Genomic DNA, 23344 nt, shown 5'->3' with positions numbered 1-23344 from the left:
ATAAGAGGAACTGACTTCAGGTTTATTTAACATAAACAAAACCAGGTCTGTAAACGAGGTTCAGTTTTCAAATTAGAGTGGAGATAAAAGGAATTTTTTGTACTAACTGGAATGAAGAGCTCAGGGATTTGCATGTGGAAGAGGCCACATGAGACGTGGAATCACAGATGCAAGAACTATTTGGAACTTGTATCTGAAGCGTTTGGACTGGGGGGTGGAGCATGTAGGGAAGGACGCCAGGCTGAGCTAGCATACAAAGCTCAGCAAGACTAGAGTTATTTGGGAGTAAGCAGAGCTTGAAAGGAAGGGAAAAAAGTGACTGTGCAGCACAGAAAACTACATTTGAAAAGCAAAGTAGTAAATTATTTTGACGTTGAGTTGAGAGAGGTAAACTTGCCAAATGAGGTAAAAGCAATAGGAAAATATTTAATTTTATTTTATTTTTAGTCCCACAAAGAAAAAGGGCAAGGCAGAAGAAGCAAGGGGGTGATGGATTAAGAGCAAAGATAATATATGGCTGAGTCTCTTGACTGCCTTCTGTCAGGTTTCAGGACAGATGATGGTGGGCACAGATGCAGATGCAGAACAGCTAAGCAAAATCAAATGAAAAGCAGCATATTAGAGATGTAAGCAAATGTGTTTGGGGTCCTGTATTGTCAGAGTGCAATGAGAGAAGAAAATCTTCCTGTGTCCAAGCAGTGAACTTGGAAAAAAGTTGCAAGTCTTCTAGAAAGGATTTTTCCCCTATGCCTGTCTATCTCATGTCCAAAACTTCCATAAATTCTGTTATGATTATGAAAGAGTTTGTATGTCAGCGTGGAGTCTTGCTGTGGCGATGCAGGACATACTCTCAGCAAGCCCTGTGAGGGCTATAGCTTATGTGTCTAGCTAACATGGTGATTTGCATGATGTGATGAAATAAAGTAGCAGCAGATCTGGTGGAGGTGGCTGTACCCTGAGTCACGGCCTGTTGTTGCAAGGCAGTGAGTGATCATGAGGGAAGGCGGCAATATGCCAGATCAGTTGCTAATATTGATGCAGTGTGCCTCTTGTAGAGGGCCAGAGTCTTGCACCTCTGCTTGTGGTGAGCTGATCACAGGGGATATACTAGGATGCAGCAGCAGTGCACATACTGCTTGGTGTAAGCTGGCAAAAAAGAAAGGTATAGTTACTATTTCCACATATGGTTCACCTTCCACATCAAATGTCAGTGGCTAGACCATTTGGTAACGCACTGTTCTTCTCAGTGTCCTACTTACAAAAACCATGGTGGTTATATGCACTTCCCCATATCTTTTATTGCTGTTTCCACTCAGAACTGCTCTATAGTGTTGCGTTTGGGGTTTCTGAGCTTGCACAAAGTGACCTGATAAACTGAAATCTGTTCAATTACCTCTGCTTTATGCCCCTCATAGTTTATGAATATGGCATTTCAGGTTTTGAAATTATAATAACTCCTATAAAAATACACATTTGAATGTGCTGTTGCCACTATTTTAACCATGATGCATATTTAATTACTCTCCAGTTCAGTGTTCTCCTGGCCATTTTTATAATACCACAACTCATCGGTGTATTCGCTGCACAGTTGGGACATATCAGCCTGAGTTTGGACAAAATTACTGCATTTCATGCCCTGGAAACACCACTACTGATTTTGATGGGTCAACAAATATAACACAGTGCAAAAGTAAGTGTAGCGAGATGGTTTTGATGATCTGTTGCAAATGAAAAGACTGGGCCATTAATATTCAGAGTGGCCCTAAGGGCAAAAATCAGCTTTGCTCCAGGCAGCTTGGTGTTGCTCCTCTTTTGCTGACTGCCTGCATCTCATCCCACATGGCTTACTGAGGTCCATGAGAGACCATTTCTGCAGACTGGTTCCATCATTCTTGCTAAGGTAAGCGGTGATTGTACCTTGCCAGTTGTTGCTGGGTCACTCTGCTGTTAAGTCTTTTCTCGCATAATATCGCACACAGAGTTTGTGTTCTGAGCGCCCTGATTTCTTTCACTTCTGTTAAAAAGCAATGGAAGTTGGGTCACAAAACTTAATAGCTCTAGTAACCATTTCTTCTTAATAACAACCTTTGACAGACGCAATTACAAACTGAGCCACTGTTCTAGATTATGGTAGCTGTAGTGTGGGAAGCTGAAGGTCAATTAAAGAGGGAAAATAGAGGACAGAGAGGCAACTTCTCAGAAGAACCTCTGGAGACGCTTATATACACACAGACATATATATATACATACATACATAGAAATATGTTTGTGGGAACTGCATGTCTCTTGCTTAAAGAATCCATTCCCTAGGCGTGTCACACCCGCACATCGCTGTTATGGTGCTGTAGTGCTCAGACCCTTGTGGCCGCACAGAGTTGGGAACACAGGCTCCTGCTCTGGGGTTCACCCTCTCTTACTGCTGGCATGGTGATCCGTGTAGAGAAAAGGCCTGCCATGCTCCCTGTTTCATGCTGCTGCAGGCATGGTGCCTGAGCAGAGCACCGCAGACTCCAGTCAGACTTCAGCTGATACTTCTATAAAAATGTTCTGTCTAGTACAAGCAAGTGGAGAATCCTTGCTTGACCATTTTTATGTCCTCTTACAACTGCCTTACTGCTTGGCTTGGTCAATAGCACCTGCTCTCTTAATGGGGACTGGTCTGTACCGTTATGTCTCAACATTGATTAAAACACAAAGGCAGAAACAGGCAGCAGCATGAAGTGAAGCTACCAAAGAGAACTGTACCTGCATCACATGAAAACAGAAAAGTTTGCGTGTCTGTCACCCATGTACTGCTTCTGACAGTGAATGTAAAGAAAGCTGTAGGACGCCCTCACTTTACCTACTCCTGCATACGGTATTGCTTTTTCAGATAGGCAGTGTGGAGGTGAACTGGGAGATTATACTGGATATATTGAATCACCAAACTATCCTGGGGACTATCCTGCAAACACTGAGTGTACTTGGAATATTAACCCACCGCCAAAGCGCCGTATTCTGATTGTGGTTCCAGAAATATTTCTACCAATAGAAGATGAGTGTGGAGACTACCTGGTGATGCGAAAAAGCTGTAAGTCTGAAATATCTACTGAAGCATGTGGTATCTATCTCAGCGTGCAACACAGGTTTCTCACATGCATTGCTGTTTACATAAACTAAATGCAGCCTGGCTGTCCTCTACTTAAGAGAAGAAATTTCTTTAAATGACAAATTGAGAAATCCTGTTTGGTCCATAGATTTCAGGAGAAACGGGTGCACGGCTATGTGTCAGTGAACTCTGAGAGAAATATTGCTAAGAAGGGGTAGATGGTTCAAGCTAACCAGTCATGAATTACTCTAAGCAATTCTAGCTGAAGTTAGGAAAGAGAAGATGCTTGCCAGTCCCTACAGGTGCCTGATGTGTGAATAAACAGCTGCAGCTTCTAGTGTAGGCACAGCCTTCAAACAGTGGACTGGTTTTCGGAAAAATATTCCTTGGCTAAGAAGTGGCCCATTGATGGCCTGCCACCCACTGTTGGCCTGCCACATTTTGAGTTGTTTTCTTAACACCAGCAAGCATTTCTTGTCATGGTAGTTTAACCTATTTTCTAATTGTTCATTAGTATGAAGCATTGTCAGATAACTGCCTATTGTGTGTTTTCTTTGAAAGCTTCTTCCAACTCAGTGACCACGTATGAAACCTGTCAAACCTACGAACGCCCTATAGCTTTCACTTCTAGGTCCAAGAAGTTGTGGATCCAGTTCAAGTCAAATGAAGGGAACAGTGCCAAAGGATTCCAAGTTCCTTATGTAACGTATGATGGTAAGCGGATGCGAGCAGCTGAGCCTGTGTGGACTAGCACAGCTGCAGCAGTACGGAACTCCTTGTGGGCTCCTTGACCCTGCTAAACAGTAGGGTAATCCGGCACTCTCACCAACGTCACTGCTAAGCTACTTCCAGTAGCTGTTTTCATTTAAAGTTAGTTTAAGGAATTCTGCATTGCACTGTAGTCTTAAGTGCCACCATATTTCCAGTTTTCCACAGACCTAAGGAGAGAGCTGGGATTCTGGGCTCTGACCTGCAAAATGCAGAGCTCAGAGCCAGAATCTGAGTTTTGTGCATTTTTGTGCCTTCCCAGTGCTGGGTTGCTTCAGGTGGCAGCAAAGTCCCCCTGGTTAGGAACTGGGCAGAGACCAGGTGCCACTGACTTACCATGTTGCTGCTACCATCTGTAATCTGCTACCAGATAGAAAAATATCTGTATTGAAAAGAAGCTTGAGGGGCAAGAGTTTCACCCTATCCTTGTCAGAGTCACCAGGAGTGAAACTGGAACTGAGGCTTTGCAATTTAGCAGAAGTGATGTGAAAATGGTATGGCAGGTTTCTGTTCGCACGGGATTAATTGTGATGGAGTTGTCCTCGCTGTGATCTACAGAGTTTCATCAACAGCGGATAATTCATTTTTCAGGGGAGACCTCTCTTTCTGAAGCATTTTAAGTTTGGATTTACCAGGGGGTTTGCCTTTTAAGAAAGCTTCCTCTTACCTCTTTTTTTTCCTTCTTACTGTAGAAAGAAGTCAGTAACAAGTTGTGGGTATTTACAGATAAGTTTCTGCAGTGCAGTTGGTTTGAAGCAGGCTACTTGGTTACAGTATGCACTACAATCCTAGGTGCGTTATGATTTCTTTTGCTTTTGACAGATTGATGCTGTGCAGCTCAGCAGAGTACACTGTTTTCATAGTAAACAGTATTTGTAGTTTCTTTACGGAAGAGCATTTGAAATATTTTCTGACTGCTAATATGAGGGCCAAGTACTACTGGTTCTTTTGGGGGTAGAATGTGTAACCATTACATGTGTAACCAAGGGAGGTATCGAGTATGTAAGTGAAGTGAACCTGCAAAAATGACTCTCTTGTGCATTCCCCGTAGAGGATTACCAAGAACTAATAGAAGACATTGTTCGGGATGGTAGACTTTATGCATCTGAAAATCATCAAGAAATACTTAAGGTATATTCCTTCCACTAAACATGTTGGTTTTGATTGAAAATGACACTATTTTATGCCAGTGAGGTTGCCTCCTGCTCTGCATCAGATCTGCTCCTTGGTGCACTGGACACATGCTACTTCAGGGAAGTGGGGTGAATCAGCACAGCCTGATTGTGCAGAGCAATGGATATGAGATCCTTTGTCCAGGGGGTTTAAAGGTGGATCAGACCTACTAGGGCTATCTGTGGTGATGACAGCCCCTTGAGCCTCACATAGATTGTGCTGGAAGTAACCAAGGGAGCAAACAGAGGGACATCGGATTTAATGTCTTGGAGAAGCACTTGGTACTGCTACTTGTAGCCTGTAGATTAGCAAGGGCTTTTCCTCCCTGGGCAAAAAAGTCTCTTGGAGGATTTCACTTCTCTGACCTTGGTTAGGAGATAGTTGCATGGGCAAGTTGAGTGGATTCATCCCAAGTACAATTTTCTTTTGCTGGATTTATCAAATCCAGTGTTTGTTTGTTTTGTGGTTGTTTTTTGTTTTGTTTTTTTTTCCATTTGCTGTTCTTGGAAGTATGAGGAGGAGAGAAATTATTCCGCCTCTAATGATAAATGTGAAACTCCAGTGACTTCTCTGGGGCCTGAATGTCAACCTTGCTCCACTAGTTTCTGAGTCCTGAAACGTTTGTACTTGAAAAGTAAAATGCTCATAATCTTTTATGAGTTAATCAGTCATTAAGCTTTGGTAATACTGACCCTGACTCCTCTTTGGAATTACTATGAAATCTGCTTTCTTTTTTTCAGGACAAGAAACTGATAAAAGCTTTGTTTGACGTGTTGGCGCATCCACAGAACTACTTCAAGTACACAGCCCAAGAGTCAAGAGAGATGTTCCCAAGATCCTTCATTCGGCTGCTGCGCTCTAAAGTTTCCAGATTTTTGAGGCCTTACAAATAGTTGGCACTGTACTTAAAAAAACTAACCAGCCCTCGGCATGCACAGAGGGGTTGTGGTAGGTGGGGCTGCTTTCTGTTTTACACACTGGCGGAGAAACTCCAGGGAAGCTTGCCAGCTCCGTTCTTGGCAGAGTTTGGCTTTCTCTGTTAATATAAATATTTTGGTGAACAGAATTTTGATTGCTTTCCAGATAATACCTTTTGGGTACCAAGGATAATTCATGGGTCTCTGAATTAGAGACTGTGCATAATTTCTGTGACTGAATGGTGCCAAGCAGAAGTTTGTAGAGCTCTGCCCTGTTGCTTCGTCAGTAACTCTAAAAGCTAAGGAGGGAGGACAGACAGGCCAAGTGGTGTGGTTTGGAGTGAACTCTGGCCTGCCATTAATGCATGTTACCTCAACAAAGCTGGGTTCATGTTTGGTCTCACTGAAAGTGAGAACAAGATTGATGTCTCTCTTAACTTCTGCTACGCAGGAAATTCAGAGCTAAGATTGAAATAGTTTTAGTCTAAAGCAGTGAGTCCGAGAATTGCACAAGGTGTAATTTTTCTCTGAACTATATGTTGTGTGAGGCACGTGGAGGAATAAGCAAAGGGTTGAATATTAGCTTGAATGCTCTGGGTCTATATTACACTGTGTTCATGCTAATGACCTATTGGTTTAAACGGAGTGATACCAGAATAAAACCAGGGCACCACAGCAATGGAAAACAGACCCTGACCTGCTGGACATGTCCATTTTGGGCTGACTGCAACAGCACAGCTTCTTTGCTAAGTCCCAATGTGTTCTGCCTGTGCAGAGGCCTGGGACCCCACGAGGCACTGGCTCTTCCAAGTTGTATAAAATGCTGTCCTCTGAGCACCTGCAGTTGAACACACAAGCCCTGTTTTAAATGCAGGCTTTGCATAGATTATGCTCTTGTACATCACTGTTTAAACCTGTATAAGGTTCTTATATGAGCCTCAATCCTTATATTCCTTATCTTGTCTGAACACCTTGCAATGACCCTGTTGAGCAGAGAAGGGCTGCTTTCCCTGGCTTGCTCGAGAGAAGTAGATATACAAAGATATTCCTCAACCAGACTGTGGCCGCAAAAGTTGTCTATGGCAAAATGCTGCTGAAGATTCCCAAACTCTGTATCCTTTTCCTCAGGTTGTGTTTCTTATAGGAGAGAAGGCTGTTCTGAAAGGGCCTGCAGGGAGAACTATGTGGATCAAAATGTTGCTATTGTCTCAATGCTTTTCTGTCCACACTTACATGACATCACTGTCCCCCAGCCATGCAAACCATTCCCTCAGTGTAACGTGCCTCTGGGCCTTCTGTCGTGAAGGGACTTGGCTGCAGTCCTGCTCATTTGGAGACCGACTTGTGGCCTCTCTGTTGGTCACTGGCACTGCCGAGGGGTGCGGTGTGCGCCAAGCTCCGTCAGCGTGCCCCCTGAGGAAAGGTGCTGAAATTCTGCGGTGTAGCCAGGACGAATGCTCCCTTGCCTAGGGCAAGGAGTCAGATGTCTCTGGGTTTCATTGCATCGGTACGTGGTATTTAACTGTTGTATGTGAAGAACACCACATCCACAGTTTGACAGAAGAAACTCTCATCAAGAGCCAGGGTCTGAATCTCTTCCCTACACTGTTAGGAGCAAGTGAATGCTACCAAAGGCAGCCTTGCTGGATTGCCGTGCCATCACAGCGCTGTTCTGTGGCACGTGAGGCAGTGCAGCCTGTCTTCTGGTAAGGACATGGTTTGGTCATGGTGTGATGGGAAGGGGCAGTGCCTTAGTCCACAGCTGGGGAGCAGAGCCTCTCAGGACGGGCTGATGTGATGCTGTGTACCTCTTCCTGCTGCCCAGAAAGAACTGCTGTGGTCTGAGCGGAGGAGGGAAGTCGCTTGCGTTGCCGCTGAGAGGGAGAGCGGTCCCCTGGCTGGCTGCACTGTGGCTCCTGCTCCGGCTCCAGAGCAGCTTGTGGGTTTCTGTGGCAGGGTGGGCAGCAGCCATTCCAGGAAGGGGGCTGCCAGGCCTGCAGCAAAGGGGAGCAAACGGGCTTGGGGTGAGGGGGTAGGCGGCAGTGGATTAGCAGAACAGAGAGGAAGGAACGTGTGTCCTTGTACGCTCCTGGCTGGTGTGCTTCATCCCCAACAGGGTCCCTGCCGCCTCCATGGGGAGGGAGGACAGGGTTGTCTGAAAGAAGGTATGAGGCAGTGTGATCAGTGAGAGGAATGGCTAAGGGATGCCAAAACTAGAGGAAGGGAGGTGAGAAAGGCTTTCTATGTCTGCGGTGAAGTGTACTGTTGTGAGATCCCAGGAAGGTATTTCAAGATAGTTTCCCTCTGGCTGCACAGCCCCTGCCTCTACTGTTTGTGGCTTCCCATGCCAGATGCAGTGTGTCAGCGAGTTGGAGTGACCCACCAACCATCTCTATGTGGCAATGGAGCACTTTGAAACGGGCGAGATGCTGCAGTTCTGCTGTGCATGGGTGAGTTAGAGGGCCGCTGGTGGGGCCCTGGGAGGAGAGGACCGTGGTGTGCCAGCTTCTGGGCCAGGCCCAGCAGAAAGGCTTTGCTGTGGTCTGTGTGCTCTCTGCCAAGGGAAACAAGCCAGTTCTTGCTGTGCTGCCTCCCAAGCAGGCTCCAGATCTGAACATTTCTGTTTCATGTTGCTGAGTGGCACACAAATCAGAGTGATTGGTTTCTACAAGGGTTCAAGGAAACAGAAGTTGTGAAACATCCAAATATTTTTAGTTGGTGAAGCTGGGCTTTCCCGCTCTGTGCACGAGTTAATGACTTGAGCTCTGAGTCGGGTGCGCTGCACCTCATCTTGTAGGCACTCTGGTCTGGCTCTGCGTGGCTGCTCTGGGACCAGCGTCTCTCCTTCGGTCTGTATAGTGGATCCCAACTTTGCTTCTCTGTTGCCCCGTGTGCACAGGCCATTTTCATTGTTGTCTATGGAAGGAGAGGAGTGTATCAGTGTGGTGTTGTGCGATCCGAGGCTGAGGAGAAAAATCTGCCCTTTCCTGAAGAAGAGTCCTTTTTGCTCCACAGCCCTATTCATTTTCTACATAAAAAGTAAATGACTCAGGAGCACTTCTGTTACACTTGGTCTAAACATTATGAATCAAAGTTTCCCCTTTTACTGTAGATTCTGTGTATGCAGTAAAAAGTGAAGAGGGAATTTTTGCCATCTCACATATTGGGAGAAGTGATAACTGTTGCAGAATGGTGTAACACTTGGCATTGTATCTTCATAGTGATGGTAATGGCTCTGTAGAAATTTTAATTTCTACTTTCTGTGTGGTTGTAGACTGATGTTATGTTTTGGCAACAAATGATTCAAAAATGTTTAACCTTATAAAACACGATTTAACTTCTGAAATACTAATTAGCATTAATGGGATGACTTAATGTCACCTACATGAGATAAGCATAAGGATCTTTTTCATGATTGTAAATTAATGTAAAATGTTTCAGACTGTTACTCTTAATAAGAGAAATAAACCAGTGAACTTTTAGTTGCATGAAAATCTTGGGTAATATTTTTCGTTGTCTTTGCTGTGCTAAATAATAGTTTTGTGACAAAATTAAATGTTGTGTAACAAGTTATCGCGCATCAGATAGACTTTATCCTGGGAACATCTGCTTACCATAGCATTCAGTTTCATGTAATATATTATTAACCTACCTCTATACCCAGAAAGGTACAATTCTTCATATATTTAGTGGTGCACATATTTCTAGCTAGTATAATACCAGAATTATCCTGGTATTAATTCCAATAATTATGCCAAAAGTGTCTCCTGTATGATGAGCTGGAGTCAGTTGGCCTGTTGTAACCAGCTGTATGAAGACAAGATAAACTACTTAAACTAACTCCAAATTATTTTATTACTTTGTAGATGAATTGTTTTATTACTTTGTAGATGAATTATTTTTTCTAAAAAAAAAAAGCAAAGAACCCCAAAAGTCCTTTGCTTAAACTTAAAAATAATTTTAAAAACCCAAAACAAAACAGCACGGTGAAAATCATGTGTCTTAACACACGAGTTCCCAGAATATTTTAAGATTACACCACAGTTTCATCAGAGCTATTCATTAAATCCACTGTCTTAATTTCTTAGAATTAAAAAATAGAATTGGGTCATAGGAAATGATAAGTGAATTCATCTGTAATATCTTTAATATGTTTTTCTCTATTTGTTTCTGTGATATCACGTTGAGATTATTAGTTGTAGTCATTCTATCAAGCATTTATAAAAGTAATCCAAATATCTTCTCCTTAATTTATTCAGTTGTTTCTTTGACCTTTAGCTTCCTTTGATCACAGTGACAAGGTTTGATTTGTATTAAACTGAATGTAGCCCTCTATGTTCATTTAGTGCAGTTTTGGAAGACATAACTGCATAATTCAGCTGTTAGCTGTGGAAAGCTGACATTGGTTTCTATGGAAAAGACAGCAAAGTGACATACAAGGAATACAGAGGTCATGGAAAAGTGTGATGACTATCGGCTAATCACAGCAAAAAAATATTATTCAAATATTCTTCCTGATATTGTGAATGCTGCCACCTGCTAGACTGCAGTGATGGACACATGAGCATTCAGATACTCTCCAGGACGGGGAATGTCAATATGAACTATCTAATCTTGTGAACTCCCAAAACAGTGGGAGCTGAAATTCTGACTGGGACCTTTGAGCATTTACTTAACAGAAATAAGTAATAGCAGAATATAGAGAGCAAGATTTAAAGCTTATTTAAACCCAAGGAATAGGAAGAGGTCTGATGCAGGTAAGAAGGAAGGAATGGTATTAAGATAATCCTTGGGAACAGAATGCAAGGATAGTGGCCCACAAATATTTCTGAATTAAACAAACTGAAATGCAAATGCTTTTTCTATCATGCATATAGATGACATCCTGTAAATGCAACAGATGCTGACTGTAAAACCTGTCACAACAAAAATGTACATAATATTCCTATCTTCGTTTTAATACCGCTCCATTCAAACTTTGCTTGTGCAAGGCTGCTGCTAGAGGAGGCAGACAAATACTTCTTAGAGAACTGGAGCCAAATTCAGGGCTGGTACAAGTAGATTTGTTTCTAGGCATCCCTGGAATTAACCTGTCCTACAACACACCTTGCTACTGCCCATTTAGTTTGAACAATTCTTTTGCTCATAGGCAGATTTTCATTCTCTGTTGTGGAGCTGTGCTTTCCACAACATTTATTCTGCTGTCACAGTAGTACCTGTGAGGAAAACAGAAGGAGTATTCAAGAGGCAGATTCCACTCTCACGAGGTAAGTTCATCTAGTTTCTCTCCAAGTCAGTGTAAATTACGTACAACTTTCTGCATGTTGCTCTTTTAAACTACCTTCTTAAACCACTCTAAGTGTTAAGAAAAAACAGAATTTTTCTGTTTAAATATATGTTTGTGCAGCTGTTGCTCTGATTAAACAAATTTTGAATAGTAATAAAGTTTTTTGAAGTCCATGTAGTAAAGGCTGATTAGTACGCAATGGAAAAAATAGGTCAGAGAAGATGAACGTGTCTTCCTTATTGAACATGTCTATAATATAGAATTCATTAAGGAAACTCCCTCACACTGGCTAGCTGCTAACCTTGATCTAATGCAACTGTAGACTGCTGCTTTCACTGGGAAGCCTATTCAACAGGCAACGTATACTTACAAACCTGGACATTAATCATGTGCCATGAAATTTCCCGTCTGTGATGATTCTGGGGATCAGGAAATGAGGGGTTCATAGACTTAAGGAGACAAATAGCTGAACTGGAAGCTGAAGTATTCTGAAGTGGTCACTTAGGATGCAATTTGTTGTTTAGCAGTTCTTATTTCAAGTGTTTCATATTGTACCAGGAACACTGCAAACATCCATGAAACACTTATGTACTGAGCGAGTTTATGCTTGACTAGGTTTAGAGAAAGCTTTATCTTCTGTGCCTGCGTCTAATACAGCAATGGTAGCCTGAATGTGTGGTTTTCTGCATTCTTTCCTGCTTGCTGTGATAGAAGAAATGGAACAAAATACTAAGCATAGACAGGAGCCTTGATGTGAGCTGGATGGAGAATCTCTGTCTGGAAATGCATTCATGGGATGGAGAAGTGTGGAGGTATGTCAGACAAGCACATATATGTATGTGTGTATGTCTATATATGTATATTATGTGTGTGTGTGTATTTGACAACAAGATAGCTGTGTGTGCAACGGCTGTCGTGAAGGAGGAGTGCAAAAAATACAGTTCCTGAGCGGAAAAAGTGAAAGTTGAAGAAAAGCAGCAAACTAGCAAAGGATGCAGAGTTGGGAGGAGTGGGCACCGGGCAGGGTGGACGCAGCAGGCCCTACGTGTGGGTGCCCAGTGGGGTGCAGCACTGGCTGGAGGCACTGCCTCTGGTTCCTTACGTCTACATGCCCCAAAAACAGCAGGAAAGAGTTGGGGTCAAGCAAAAGAGCAAATGAGGCTTCAAACGCATCTTACGATTCCATTTGGAGGTACCAAAAGGCCTTTTGCTGTGCACTATTTGCTGTCGGTGTGGTGCAGCAGGGAGCCACCGAGTTTGCTCTGGTTTTAGAGCCAGAGGTTAGGAGCTGCTTGTCACTGTGTTAGCGCTAACATCTGCCTCACACCCTCTTTGTGACAGGCCCTGTAGCTACGCATGCCCCGGCACCACTTGGAAGACCTGTTGCAAAATGCCAGTTCAGCTGGCTTCTGGAGGTGCCGCCCAGAGTAAAACCCAGCCACAGATAGCAGCTTATGGTAAGACAGGGGTTCATGATTTTTGGGGGGTTTAATGTGGAAATTAAGAAAGCACTCAAGTAAACTGGGAATTCAGCATCTGTGTGTCCAGCAGACAAGCCTGTCTGTGACACAGCACTGCTCATGAATTTGGGTGGCCCCCAGTTTGCTGTTACTGATGTAGTGCTGGTGTGGGGGTTTGTGTGGAAAAGCTGAGAGGTACCAGTTATTAAAAACAGGACTGGCAGAAAAACGCTCAGGGGGCCTGTCTGGCTTACACAGCATAACTATTGCGCCCCAGCTCCCGTAGGTGCTAATTCTCTCAGCAAACTTACAAAAATAAAACCCTGAAAAGGCTCATCCATGCTGAGAACAGCACCTTCATTCAGTGGAAGAGGGCAGCTTAGCTCTAGGAACTGAAGGCTCAACACTGCAGGCATTGCTGTCTTCCTTGGCTAGTCCAGAAAGTCCCTCAGCCAGTGCCTGAGGCAGTGGCGTGGGATGGACACAGCAGTGCTGGAATACGCACGTTACAAATGCCCGCCCCAGCTCTGTGCAGGACACTTGTCCAGCTTGGCCATTTGCGCTTAGAGTGGATAACAAAGGCCCAAAGCTCTCTGTCCCAGCAGGATGCGTTCCACCTGCAGTAACCGAGAAGTAAAATCTGACACAGAAGACGGTCTGGCTTAGGGGTGCTGTGGGCACATACTCTGGCACACCTTCATGTAAGAGACTAGAGCCTCATGACTCCCCCAGACACCTCTCAGCTGAGGAGAATTTTGAGGACCTGGGGCGCTGTGATAATGAGGCATGGGTTGTGGTGGCCTACGTGGAGCTGCTGCTCCTGGGAGTGCTGGCAGACTGCAGCTCCCTGTGTTACCTGCCCTGTCTGTGCTGCCTGTGCCATGGGGCTCCGGGCTGCCATGGCAGTGGGGTACCAGTCATGGGGGTCCCCACGAGATGAGAGCTTCTGGCCCTGAGAAATCAAAAAAAGTTGTTAAAACTCATGCTGACAAACAGCAACAGGGTTTGGGTTTGGTCTTCTGTAGCACGAAGCCTGAAACAAAGAGTCTGCTGAAATTCGGGGGTTTGTTACCAGCTCACGGTGTGCTTCTGTCTTGCGGCTCAGATGTGTGAACCTACCCAGGAAAAGCATGTTGCTATCTTGGGCTGGCTTCAGCAGCTTTGGCGGACTCTGAAGGAGTATTTTCCAATCCACTGGCAACTCTCTGCAGGACACATGCACCAAGGAGTGAAATGTTCCAGGTAGCTGTGACTTGAGCTCCAGGCAGCTCTTCTGAGGGCATTGGCACCATTAGCCAAAATACACAAATCAGATTTTCTTTGTTTAGCAACTCTTGTCCCAACCGCTGCCTCTGATCAGTCTTTTTCAAGAAGGAGCGATTCTGTAAATTATCTTATAATTTGCATTATTCTATTTTACAAAATGCAAATATGGGGCCTAGAAAAACCTGTGCTGCTGGGCCAGATACTGCCACCTCTTCAGACTGCAGTGGGAGGAGACCCTCTTCTGAACCGGATTCTGACCATCAGTCAAGGCCATTGCCCCTTCTTTTCCAAATTGCTAGTGAGGAAATGTGCAGGTTTCGAGTTGTTCATTTCCAGGCAGAATAAACCTCAGAGGAAGCTGGAGGAAACGGGCAGTGAATGCATAGCTTCTGTTCTGCTTTGGTTGCTGTTACTGCTGAGAACAGTGACTGATTCTGGCACTCTACCTGACCCCATCCCTCTCGTGACTCAGTTCTTCCAGATGTCAATAATGGACTCTGAACTTTTGTCTTTGGAAATAAAATTTCATGTATAATCAGCTACTGTTTCCCTCCATCATTTGAGGGGAGGTTGCTCAGCTCGATCACAGCTTGACTCGTATCAGTGGTTGGACAGGTGATCTTGTGGTAAATTGTATCCAAGGTAGGGCAGAAACACCTCAAAGAACAGGTAATCAACAGCATCGCGCGTCTCATTGTTCATACCCGCTGTGCACATGCTCCCGCTCTCCTGGGGCGGCTGGCTTCCCTGTCAGCCATAGTGCAAGCTAAAGTGTCTGTCAGTGAACTAGACTTGAAGGTGGAGATATCTGACCAAACCACAACAAGGCAAGCACAACCTCTGTGTTAGGAGACTTACACTGAAGTACTGTTGACAATTTTGTGCGTTAGCAGATATTAGCACTGAGCGTCCAATAACATGTCTCACTAAATCTTGCCTGTTCTGAGTTGCTGCAGTTTTGCATGCGCCACGTGGAGGGGGATACAACGATAGCTCGCTTATGCTTGCAGCACTTGAGAGTGTTGGAGTCTTGGCTTCATAAAATAAACATAAGAGCGCCACAGAGGTGAGAGATCCTGTGTTTGACTAACACTGTGCTGACCTCCTCTCTAATGTTGATGTAAGTCATATTTTTATCTTAAATGCATACTGTAAAATATCTTAGGCTCAAATTTTTATTTATCTTAGCTTTCCAAAATAAAGATATTTAGATACATTTGATGAACTCGGGATTTTGAGTGCTTTAAGTTCCAAAATATTTTGATTTTTTGTTTTTGTTTTTTAACTTCAAGCGTTCAAATGCTGAGTTCATTGAATATTGGTCTGTTGGGAAACCAGAGCAATTCCAGACTTGATAAAGAACCTATACAAAACAACCTACCCCCTCTTCCTCTCCTCTGAAGGAGGGGTGCAAAGCTGTCTTAGAACTGAGCTCCACGAGAAGGTGGAAATATTTGTCAAATGAAATTCCTCTATGAATACTCCTTTAACTGGTAGAGGCAGAAGGAGTTCACAGTCAGTCTTTTAAAAAGTATAGTAAGAATGTTGTTCCTCAGTGAATCCCACATTGGCACGAGCTGAAGTAAGCACCTGTTCTCAGGGCTTTTGCAGAAGAGCTGGGAAATTCCAGTTCTGCTCAACTCCCTTGCTTACTTCATCACTGGAGATAGTCTGTCATATTTGTCACCATCACCTGATAAACTGGGTATGCCCTGCAGGAACCCTTCAAAAGGAGATACTGTTTCAGAGCTGACCCGTACCAGTCCTGTTCCAGAAACAAAGCGATTTTTTTTTTTTTTTTTGCCTGGTTTTAGATTATGTTCTGAGATTTGTGTTCTCCGGGAGGTAAATTTCACAGAGCTTGCCTGAGGAGTTCCCTCTCCCTCTCCCCAAGTACTGCTACTCAGGAATCACACCACTCCAAAGGGTCTGGAATCAGAAGGACCCTTGCTGCAGGTCTGTACTTGGGCAGAGGAAAGTTCTCTAGCTAGAAAGCGAGAAAAAGCAGAAAGCTTTTAAAAGGTTCACAGAACTCCATTCCGGACTAAGAGTTACCCCCCGTGGCAGGGAGCTTTCAAAGAGCTGTGCTTCACCGTGCCTGGACACTGAAGTGCCAGCTCTAAACTTGTCACCCGAAAGCAAGAGACTGTGAAAAGCTGCAGCAATGACTTCAGCCCTGTCATTGCGCGAGGAAAGCAGAGCGCTGAGTCTGCGGCCTCACACACTCCTGCACCACAGCATCTTTTACACTGGAGCCAGTGAGCGTTTCACACCGGTGAAGACATGGGGTTAGGGGGAAGTTAACCCCGGACAGAACGGCCTTGGCTACCAGGAAGCAAGGCGTCTGTTAGATCCCAATGGAAGAGGAAGGCGATGTGGTCTTCTCCTGGCCCATTGTGGGCACCTGCCCGTGGTGCCAGTTGTTTCTGAGGATAATTTATTAGCCTGAAAAGAAAGTACGAGGAAGAAAATGATAACCTATTGTTGTTCTATGTCTTCAGCAATCGATAGGTAAATATTTAAACCTTCTTGCTGCCAGGTTAGGATCAGGTTAGCAAACTACTCCCATGACTGTAGCTAGGCATGCGTGTCATTCTGGGCGTCATATATCCCCACTGCATCTCCACTAATGTTCCAGGTGTTGACTCAAGGAAAAATGTGGCCAGCTGCGTTATGATTAATTAGCCACACAGATCTCAAAGCAAACACAGATCTCCTAAGTTTCCCAGGGTAATGTATATATTAAGCACTGAAAAGGCTTTGCTTCAGTACTGTTGCTCTAACAAATATCCCACGCACGCGACTTTGTGTGCATACTGATATTTTGTGTACTAAGGAGTGACTTTTCACCGTGCTGGGAAGGAGGAGTTTTGCCCAGGGAGCCCTCTGCTTATAATTCTCGTTCAGCAAAGCATTTAAACAGGTACTTAAGTGCGTTGGTGGATAGACATGGGTTGTTGTATTGGAGTATTTAGACAAAGAATGGACTCCTTTGTGTCCACAAAACACAGAGAAATTGCTGGCTGCTAGCAGAAGTGGGGCTTTGTAATGGGTGCTGTGCAGGGCCTTTGTGCCTTAGGCTGAAGAAAGTGAGAAAATTGCTGACGGGGCAAGGAAAATACATGAGGGGTGAAAGCAATGGCACATCTCTGTTGGAGCAAATCCGGTGCTCTTCTTGCTCTTGCAATGGCTGTTTATCGGTGTTGTAGATACTCTGCATTTCAGGTGTTATGAGTCCAATGGTTCATGACAGTGGAAGCATCTCACAGCTCCCTTGATGTGGGGAGGCCATAATCCCTTTGTTAGGGGTGGCTGTGAACTACTTCAAGAAGTCAACAGAAGCAGACTGAGCAAAATTTCACATCAGCCTTGTGGGGAGGTTGCTCTCAGTCCAGTATGTCCCTGAGGTACCGTCTGAAGCCCTGGTTTTTACAGTTTGTTGTGAAGCTCTGCTTCATCCAGGTGCTCTGAGAAGAGACTGTATCCAGCTATTACACATCTTTCGTTGACTCTGGGATGCGCCGGGGCACCCCAACTGCCTTGCTCAGTTGTAAATGCAAATCTTGTGCACTGCAGAACGCAGCTGCGAGCCGCCTTCTCCTGGGTCTCCCTGGCCTCTCCCACCCCGCAGAGCCAGCATCGCATCCCACCAGCCCTCTGCCTTTTGGGGAGCCAGAACAGGCTCCCGGTGATTTCTCAGCAGTTCCTGCGGGGCTGACATGGGACCCGATGTGAAGAAGAGCAGCGCCCTCTTCCTCCTGCCTTTCGGAGCTCGGAGAGCTTGAGCGGCAGCGGCACTCCTGCCTGCTGCCCCTTGGTCTCCGAGTGCCAGGCTTCTGGAAAGCTGGAAAAGGAGAGAATCGTGTTTGTCTACTGTGAAATGACTCGTGCTCTTCTAGCCTTAACAAGATCCCTCCTATAACTTTAATGACCTGAATGTAAAATTTACGGCGTGGAATGCCCCAGCGGCAGAGGAAGCCTTCAGCACACAAGCCGCCTTTTGCAGGACAGGAGGGGAAGTGAAATCCCCTGAGGTCTGGGAAATCTGAATGATGTAGTTATGGCTGGCACTTTGAATATATGTGTAGCTTACTGCAAAATAAATATTTGCAGTTCAACGCTAGCGTACCTGTGGGAGGGTGAGAACTAGCATGTATTAATGTTTCTTACAATTAATCATTTTGAAAATTTTATACTAGAATAATCTTATTATTGCACAAAATAAACAGACCTTAGTGTGATACATACCAGGGAGAAACATCGCCTTCCCTCTCTGTACCTGCTCACCTGCCCAGGTGGAGTTCCTGAAGAAAGCCAAGCAAGGGACATTCTGGGAGAGAAAGAGATATGAATTTGTCTTTTTGCCCGAGATGAACGTTCCCTGGTGTCTTCAGCTCCGTGGAAAGCTCTGAAAGACCCAGTGGCCGTGCCTGTGTTTGTGTGTGCGGCCGGTTGCGTAGCAGCAACACCTTTGGGGTTGCACTCGGATCTTGTCTTGGAGGAAACCAGGAGGAGGAGCAGTGCAGTTCAATGCACAGCAGCCACCACTCCCTCCGCTAAGGGCTGTGGCAGTTCCCGCCACTTCTGTGACGTGGAGGTCAGGGCAGGCTAGGCTTTCTGCCCCCTGTAACAGCCCCCACGTGCAATGTCCTCTTATCCCTTCCTCAGTGCTTGGCAAGCCACCTGCCAGCTTCTCCCTTTCCACTTGGCACGCTGTCCCAAATCCCCCGCCTGCCCCTTTGCTGGCACGTGGAACCTGCAGCCTCTTCCCTGACTCATGTGGGACCTGGAAGGGGCTCAGCTCGTTTTCCCAGCACAGCACAGCACCATTCCCAGCGTGGCTTTGCAGGCTCCAGAGGCAGGACCTGTTCTTATGCTCCACCAGCCACAAACAGCTCCTAGACAGGAGTTGGCCATCACTGAGGTGCGTGGTAGAAGTCACTAGAAAATGTACCATTTGTTTCCCTGACCAACTTTTCTTGTGCTTTAATGATTTTTTTTAGAAGTGTTTCGGCCTCTTTAAAAAAGGACAAATAAAGCTAAAGGAGCTCTTGCAAGATTTGCCATTTCAGTCTCTCCGTTTGACACGTGCAGTTTCTGTGCTCCTGAAACTGTCATCCACTCATCCACCTGTTGTCTCCATATACGAAGCAAACTAGACTGATAAATACGGTTCAGTCCCCTGCGAGAAGCTGCCCAATGCCTGATTCCTCTCCTGGCATCCTCAGTGCCCCCGCTCCAGGCCTGCTGCCCCCAGCCTGCAGAACACGCAGGGGGAAGGGAGGTTGGAGCGGCACCCAGGGCAAGCAGGGAGAGCTGCCCAGGAATAGCAGTCGCTGTGAAGTGCTTAGGCTTGTGCTGGGACCTGTACCCCAGCCCAGAAGCTCCTTGCTCTTGGTCAGCACTGGAAAGGCACGGCAGGTCTGGAGTTGCTGGACGAGACGGGCCGCATCTCTCGGGAACCTCAACCCGATTCTACCTTTGTATATTAAGGGATTTCTCCAGCTCTATCGGTAGTCTTTGTCTTGCTACAAATGATGATTGATAAACTCTCTAAATCCTTCTGGATTTTTTTATCCAACCTTTTTAGAAAAAACTGTTTTCTAGTCTCCAAATTATTGCAGTGATTTGCCTGAGTATGCGAGAGCTGATCCTTACATATCCTGCACTGATGGACAGAATAACTTATTTTTCCACATCAGTTATCGTGGTTTCATTTTCTTGAGCTCTTCACAGTCTTCCCTCTGGAAAACTGACTCTTTCTCTAAAGTTCTCTCTGCGCTCAGGTAAATCATTCTTTCTGGGACTCTTGCCCACTGCTGCTTCTGTTTCTGTTAAATTATACTGCTCTGTCCTTTATTCTGAGTTTTCTGGGGCATCTCTGCATCTCTTCAGGATATGGCAACCACTGACAAATCACTTCTTTTTAAGGAAAGATGAGAAATCAATGAAAAGAAAAAAATAAAAAGGACCGACCCACTTCCTGCTTTGCCTGCTGCTTCTTCCCTTTTCACCGAGAGAAGAGATGAAATGGGGGTGTGAACAAAACTCCACAGCTCTTCTTTCCTTACGCTGATTAAGCCGCAAGCGTGACTGGGTACTAAGCCAGTATAAATCAGCTGTAAATGGGGGTATAAAATTGCTGGGGTTTAGCTCAGTCTGTTTTCATCACGTGTAGAGCGAATGGTGGTTGCAGGCAGGACCTCTGTGGCTTTGGCTTCCGTGGAGGATGGCAAACAAGCTCCCGAGCGCTGCCGGCGCTGCCTTCCCCTGTCCCCAGCTGTGACGGCAAAGGGCGCGTTGGAAAGGCCGGGCAGAGCACCGTCTCCCTCTGTTTTCTCTTTGCGGTGGCTTTGGAAACTGAGAACAGAAGCACCCCTGCCCTCGGCTTTGCTGGGCCAGCAGATGCAGAGCCCGCTCCAAACGTGTGGCAGTCTTGCTGGCAGCCACCAGGGCTGTCCGTCCCCGGTCCCCGGCACGTGCTGTCCCCAGCACAGCACATGTCACCTGTCCGTGCCAGCAGCCACGGGCATCTAAGCTTCACTGCAGAGCCAGCCCGACCTGGGGTCAGGGCCAGTCCCCCCAGGCTGGAGGGGTTTCCTCTGCCACAGCCCCATGAAGCCTCTTTCGGACAGGGCCTTAGTATTCAGCTGTGCAGAGCAATGCGCGTGCTGCTCCGGGGTCGGGAAGGAGCAAAGGTGGGACTGTCCCACAGGGCTTTTCCCGGGCAAGGGGCGATGGCCACGCGCAGACCCGTCTCCGGTGGGCGAATGGAATTTTTCCTGAAATGTGCCCCGATTTGGACACAACACGTGGGGGATGTGTGTGATACCGCTGGCTAATCTGTCGCAAACAAATCACCAACTCAGCAGATAACCACGGAGCTCAAAGTATCCAAACGGAGCCCCTGTTTCAGTGGGGATCCTGAGTAATTTGAGCAGATGATTTTCTGCTCCTCCCACTTCGCTCTTTCCCAGGATTAAAACTCAAAAGGGGAGTTAGGGCCTTTATCTCATTTATTACTGTTAAGCACTGGGCAGATTTTCCTCAGATCTGTTGGTGCAAGACGCATTTATAACACACAGCAGAAGCGCCATCGTAGGGCTCCGACAAAATGCTCGTTTGCTGAATTAAAATGCAGGCTGCAGTCTTGGAGCTGCAGCGGGAGGGGGGCTTTCCATGCTCCACCTGCTCTTGCAGCTTTACTCTTCTTGCCACAAGCTGGAGCTGACTGGGCATTTGCTAGTAAGCCACGCTGAGTGCTGGTCCTCCATGGAGCTTTTATGTTAAAAATCATCTCCTGGTTTCAGTGGCAGTCCTTCTGTTTTCTTCTGTGCTTCCTTGTCTTTGGGAGAGTGCAGATGTAGTCATACATCTTTATTTAATCAGCTGGATAAGTGCCAAATAGCTCCCATGGTGAAAAATAATGTGCTTTTATCCTCCAGGATACCTTTGCCTGTAGTGGAAAATTGGTCCTGTCGTGTAATGAGCTGAGTCAGCACAGGGAGAAAAAATTATGTCCGCCATCAGACTGTCAGGCCTGTTATCCTTCAGCACACCAACATGTTCATCGAGCTCGGGCTGGCTCACGCATAATGGCCTTTATGTGAGGCTGTGATACAGTGGGTTTGCGTTTTATTGTATTCTGTGCTCCCATCTGATTTTTTTCCCTCTCTCCCAGGTCATATGAGGAGGGGCTGAACATACGCAGTCTGGCCATGGCTGCAGAGCTCAGAGGTGTAAGTTTACCCGCTTTGGCATCACCGCAGCAGCTGGCATCAGCCCTGCTCCGCGTCAGCACGGCTGCCCGTGCGAGGAGCCGGGGCTGTGGGGTGCCGGCAGCACGGGCGCTGCTGTCGCCAACCCTCCTGCCCGGGGGCTGCTCTCAGCATTCAGCACCCTCTTGTCAGCTGAGCTTTGTGCCTCAGAAGTGCCAAGACACAGAAATGGGTGGGTGGTCCCGCACCGTTGCATGGGCTGAGGTGCGAGGACAGAGCTGGCTGCAGCTCCGTCGCTGCCGGGGTCGGATCCTGCCCGGCCCCGGCCCCGCTCGGGGCTGCTCCTCCCAAAGGTTAGGAGCGCCCTGGAAGTCAGGCTGGGTCTAAATGCTGGGCTAAGCTCTGCTTTTCTTGTGCTTTACCTGGCGCATCGAAGGTCTCTGTGAGCTTAACAAGGACCAAGGTCATGCAGGTGTTTCTGGAGCTGCACTGCCTCGCTGGGACAGAGCAGCTTTTTCTCCTACTCCTACTCCTTGGAGCAAATTACTTGGAAAGCGGAAGGTTCAGGTGAGTGCTTGCTGTGCGAGCCGCGCTGCTGAGTGTGGGCCCTTCTCGGTGGGGGGGGGGAAGAATATAAAAAATGTTTCTTTCTGGTGAGAGATGATTTATTACTGAAAAACTTTTTGCTGTAGTGAAAGAAACCCATGCGTGCTGTGAGTCCTTTTAAGAAAATCCCCTGCTCTAACTATTGTTTTAATCAGTCTTTATAGTACAAAAGTCTATTACCTTTGTTAATGTGTATTAGTTTGTGTTATACACTGTAATGTAATGAGGTAGAGGAATTTTACTGGAGACTTTAGTATTGTTCATGATTAAGTAAAACAAACTAAAGGACAGCCTGGCCTCACAAATAACGACTTTGCTTCTTGGAAGCCTAGAGCTGCCCAGGAAGGTTAAAGGATGCCCCTGGACAACCAAGGTAACGCCAGCATCCCAGCCCCTCTGCTGTGTGTTTGAAACCCTCCCAGCACTATCTGGCATCAGAAACGAGTAACTGTAGCAAGACTGACTCCAGGGACGTCTGGATCTATAGACGAGGAGCAAGAATGCTGCAAAAATGTGGTTGCTTTGCAAAGTTTTACTCTGATTAGTAATCAGTAGTGTGGATGCTGGTGATTAATCAAACTGCTGTACCTGAACATTTGATGGCTATAGGAACCCTGTGTAAAGACATGTTTGGAGTGCCCCCAGCTTGGCTGGGACAGTTTTCATGACAGTCCTTACCCTTCCTGGGGACTTGAGTAGATAGCGACGATGCAGAACTGTGCCTGCAACACTTTGGTGAGGCCGGTGGCATCCAGAGCCTGCCCCAGCCCCGCCGGTCCCAGGCATACGGCAGCAAACCTCAACATGACCGGCTGCACGGTCCGTGCAGGGCTGCATCCCGCCAGCCCTGTGGGGCAGCAGCATCCAGGACCGCAGGGACGCCAGGCAGTCGTCACCTGCCGGGACACGTCAGACTCTCTATCCAGGCCAAAAAAAGCTGTGCCTGCAGATTTCGGCTGCGAGGTGTGCTGGCTTCCGGGGCTGTTTGCAGCTCTCAAAGCCACCCAGCAGCCTCAGGGGCAGAAAAGAGAGTGACGGACCTCACTGGCATGGAGCACCGT

The 23344-nt window shown here is 46.3% G+C and overlaps 1 protein-coding gene across 3 annotated transcripts in view; it reads left to right on the top strand.

Moving 5' to 3' along the window:
• SCUBE2 (signal peptide, CUB domain and EGF like domain containing 2) overlaps positions 1–10043 on the top strand; it is a 46175-nt gene extending 36132 nt beyond the window's left edge. For all 3 annotated transcript variants that reach the window (XM_075426045.1, XM_075426043.1, XM_075426044.1), the window contains 5 exons: positions 1529–1690; positions 2873–3070; positions 3650–3802; positions 4908–4987; positions 5770–10043. In XM_075426045.1, coding sequence (XP_075282160.1) covers positions 1529–1690; positions 2873–3070; positions 3650–3802; positions 4908–4987; positions 5770–5922 — 746 coding nt within the window. In that variant the 3' untranslated portion in view covers positions 5923–10043. The remainder of the gene's footprint in view (positions 1–1528; positions 1691–2872; positions 3071–3649; positions 3803–4907; positions 4988–5769) is intronic.
• Positions 10044–23344: the final 13301 nt, after the last annotated feature.

The sequence above is a fragment of the Opisthocomus hoazin genome, chromosome 7 (assembly GCF_030867145.1).
Source record: "Opisthocomus hoazin isolate bOpiHoa1 chromosome 7, bOpiHoa1.hap1, whole genome shotgun sequence".
Classification (NCBI taxonomy): domain Eukaryota; kingdom Metazoa; phylum Chordata; class Aves; order Opisthocomiformes; family Opisthocomidae; genus Opisthocomus; species Opisthocomus hoazin.
The sequence above is the reverse complement of the archived record's forward strand: the minus strand, read 5'-3'. Positions and strand labels throughout refer to the sequence as shown.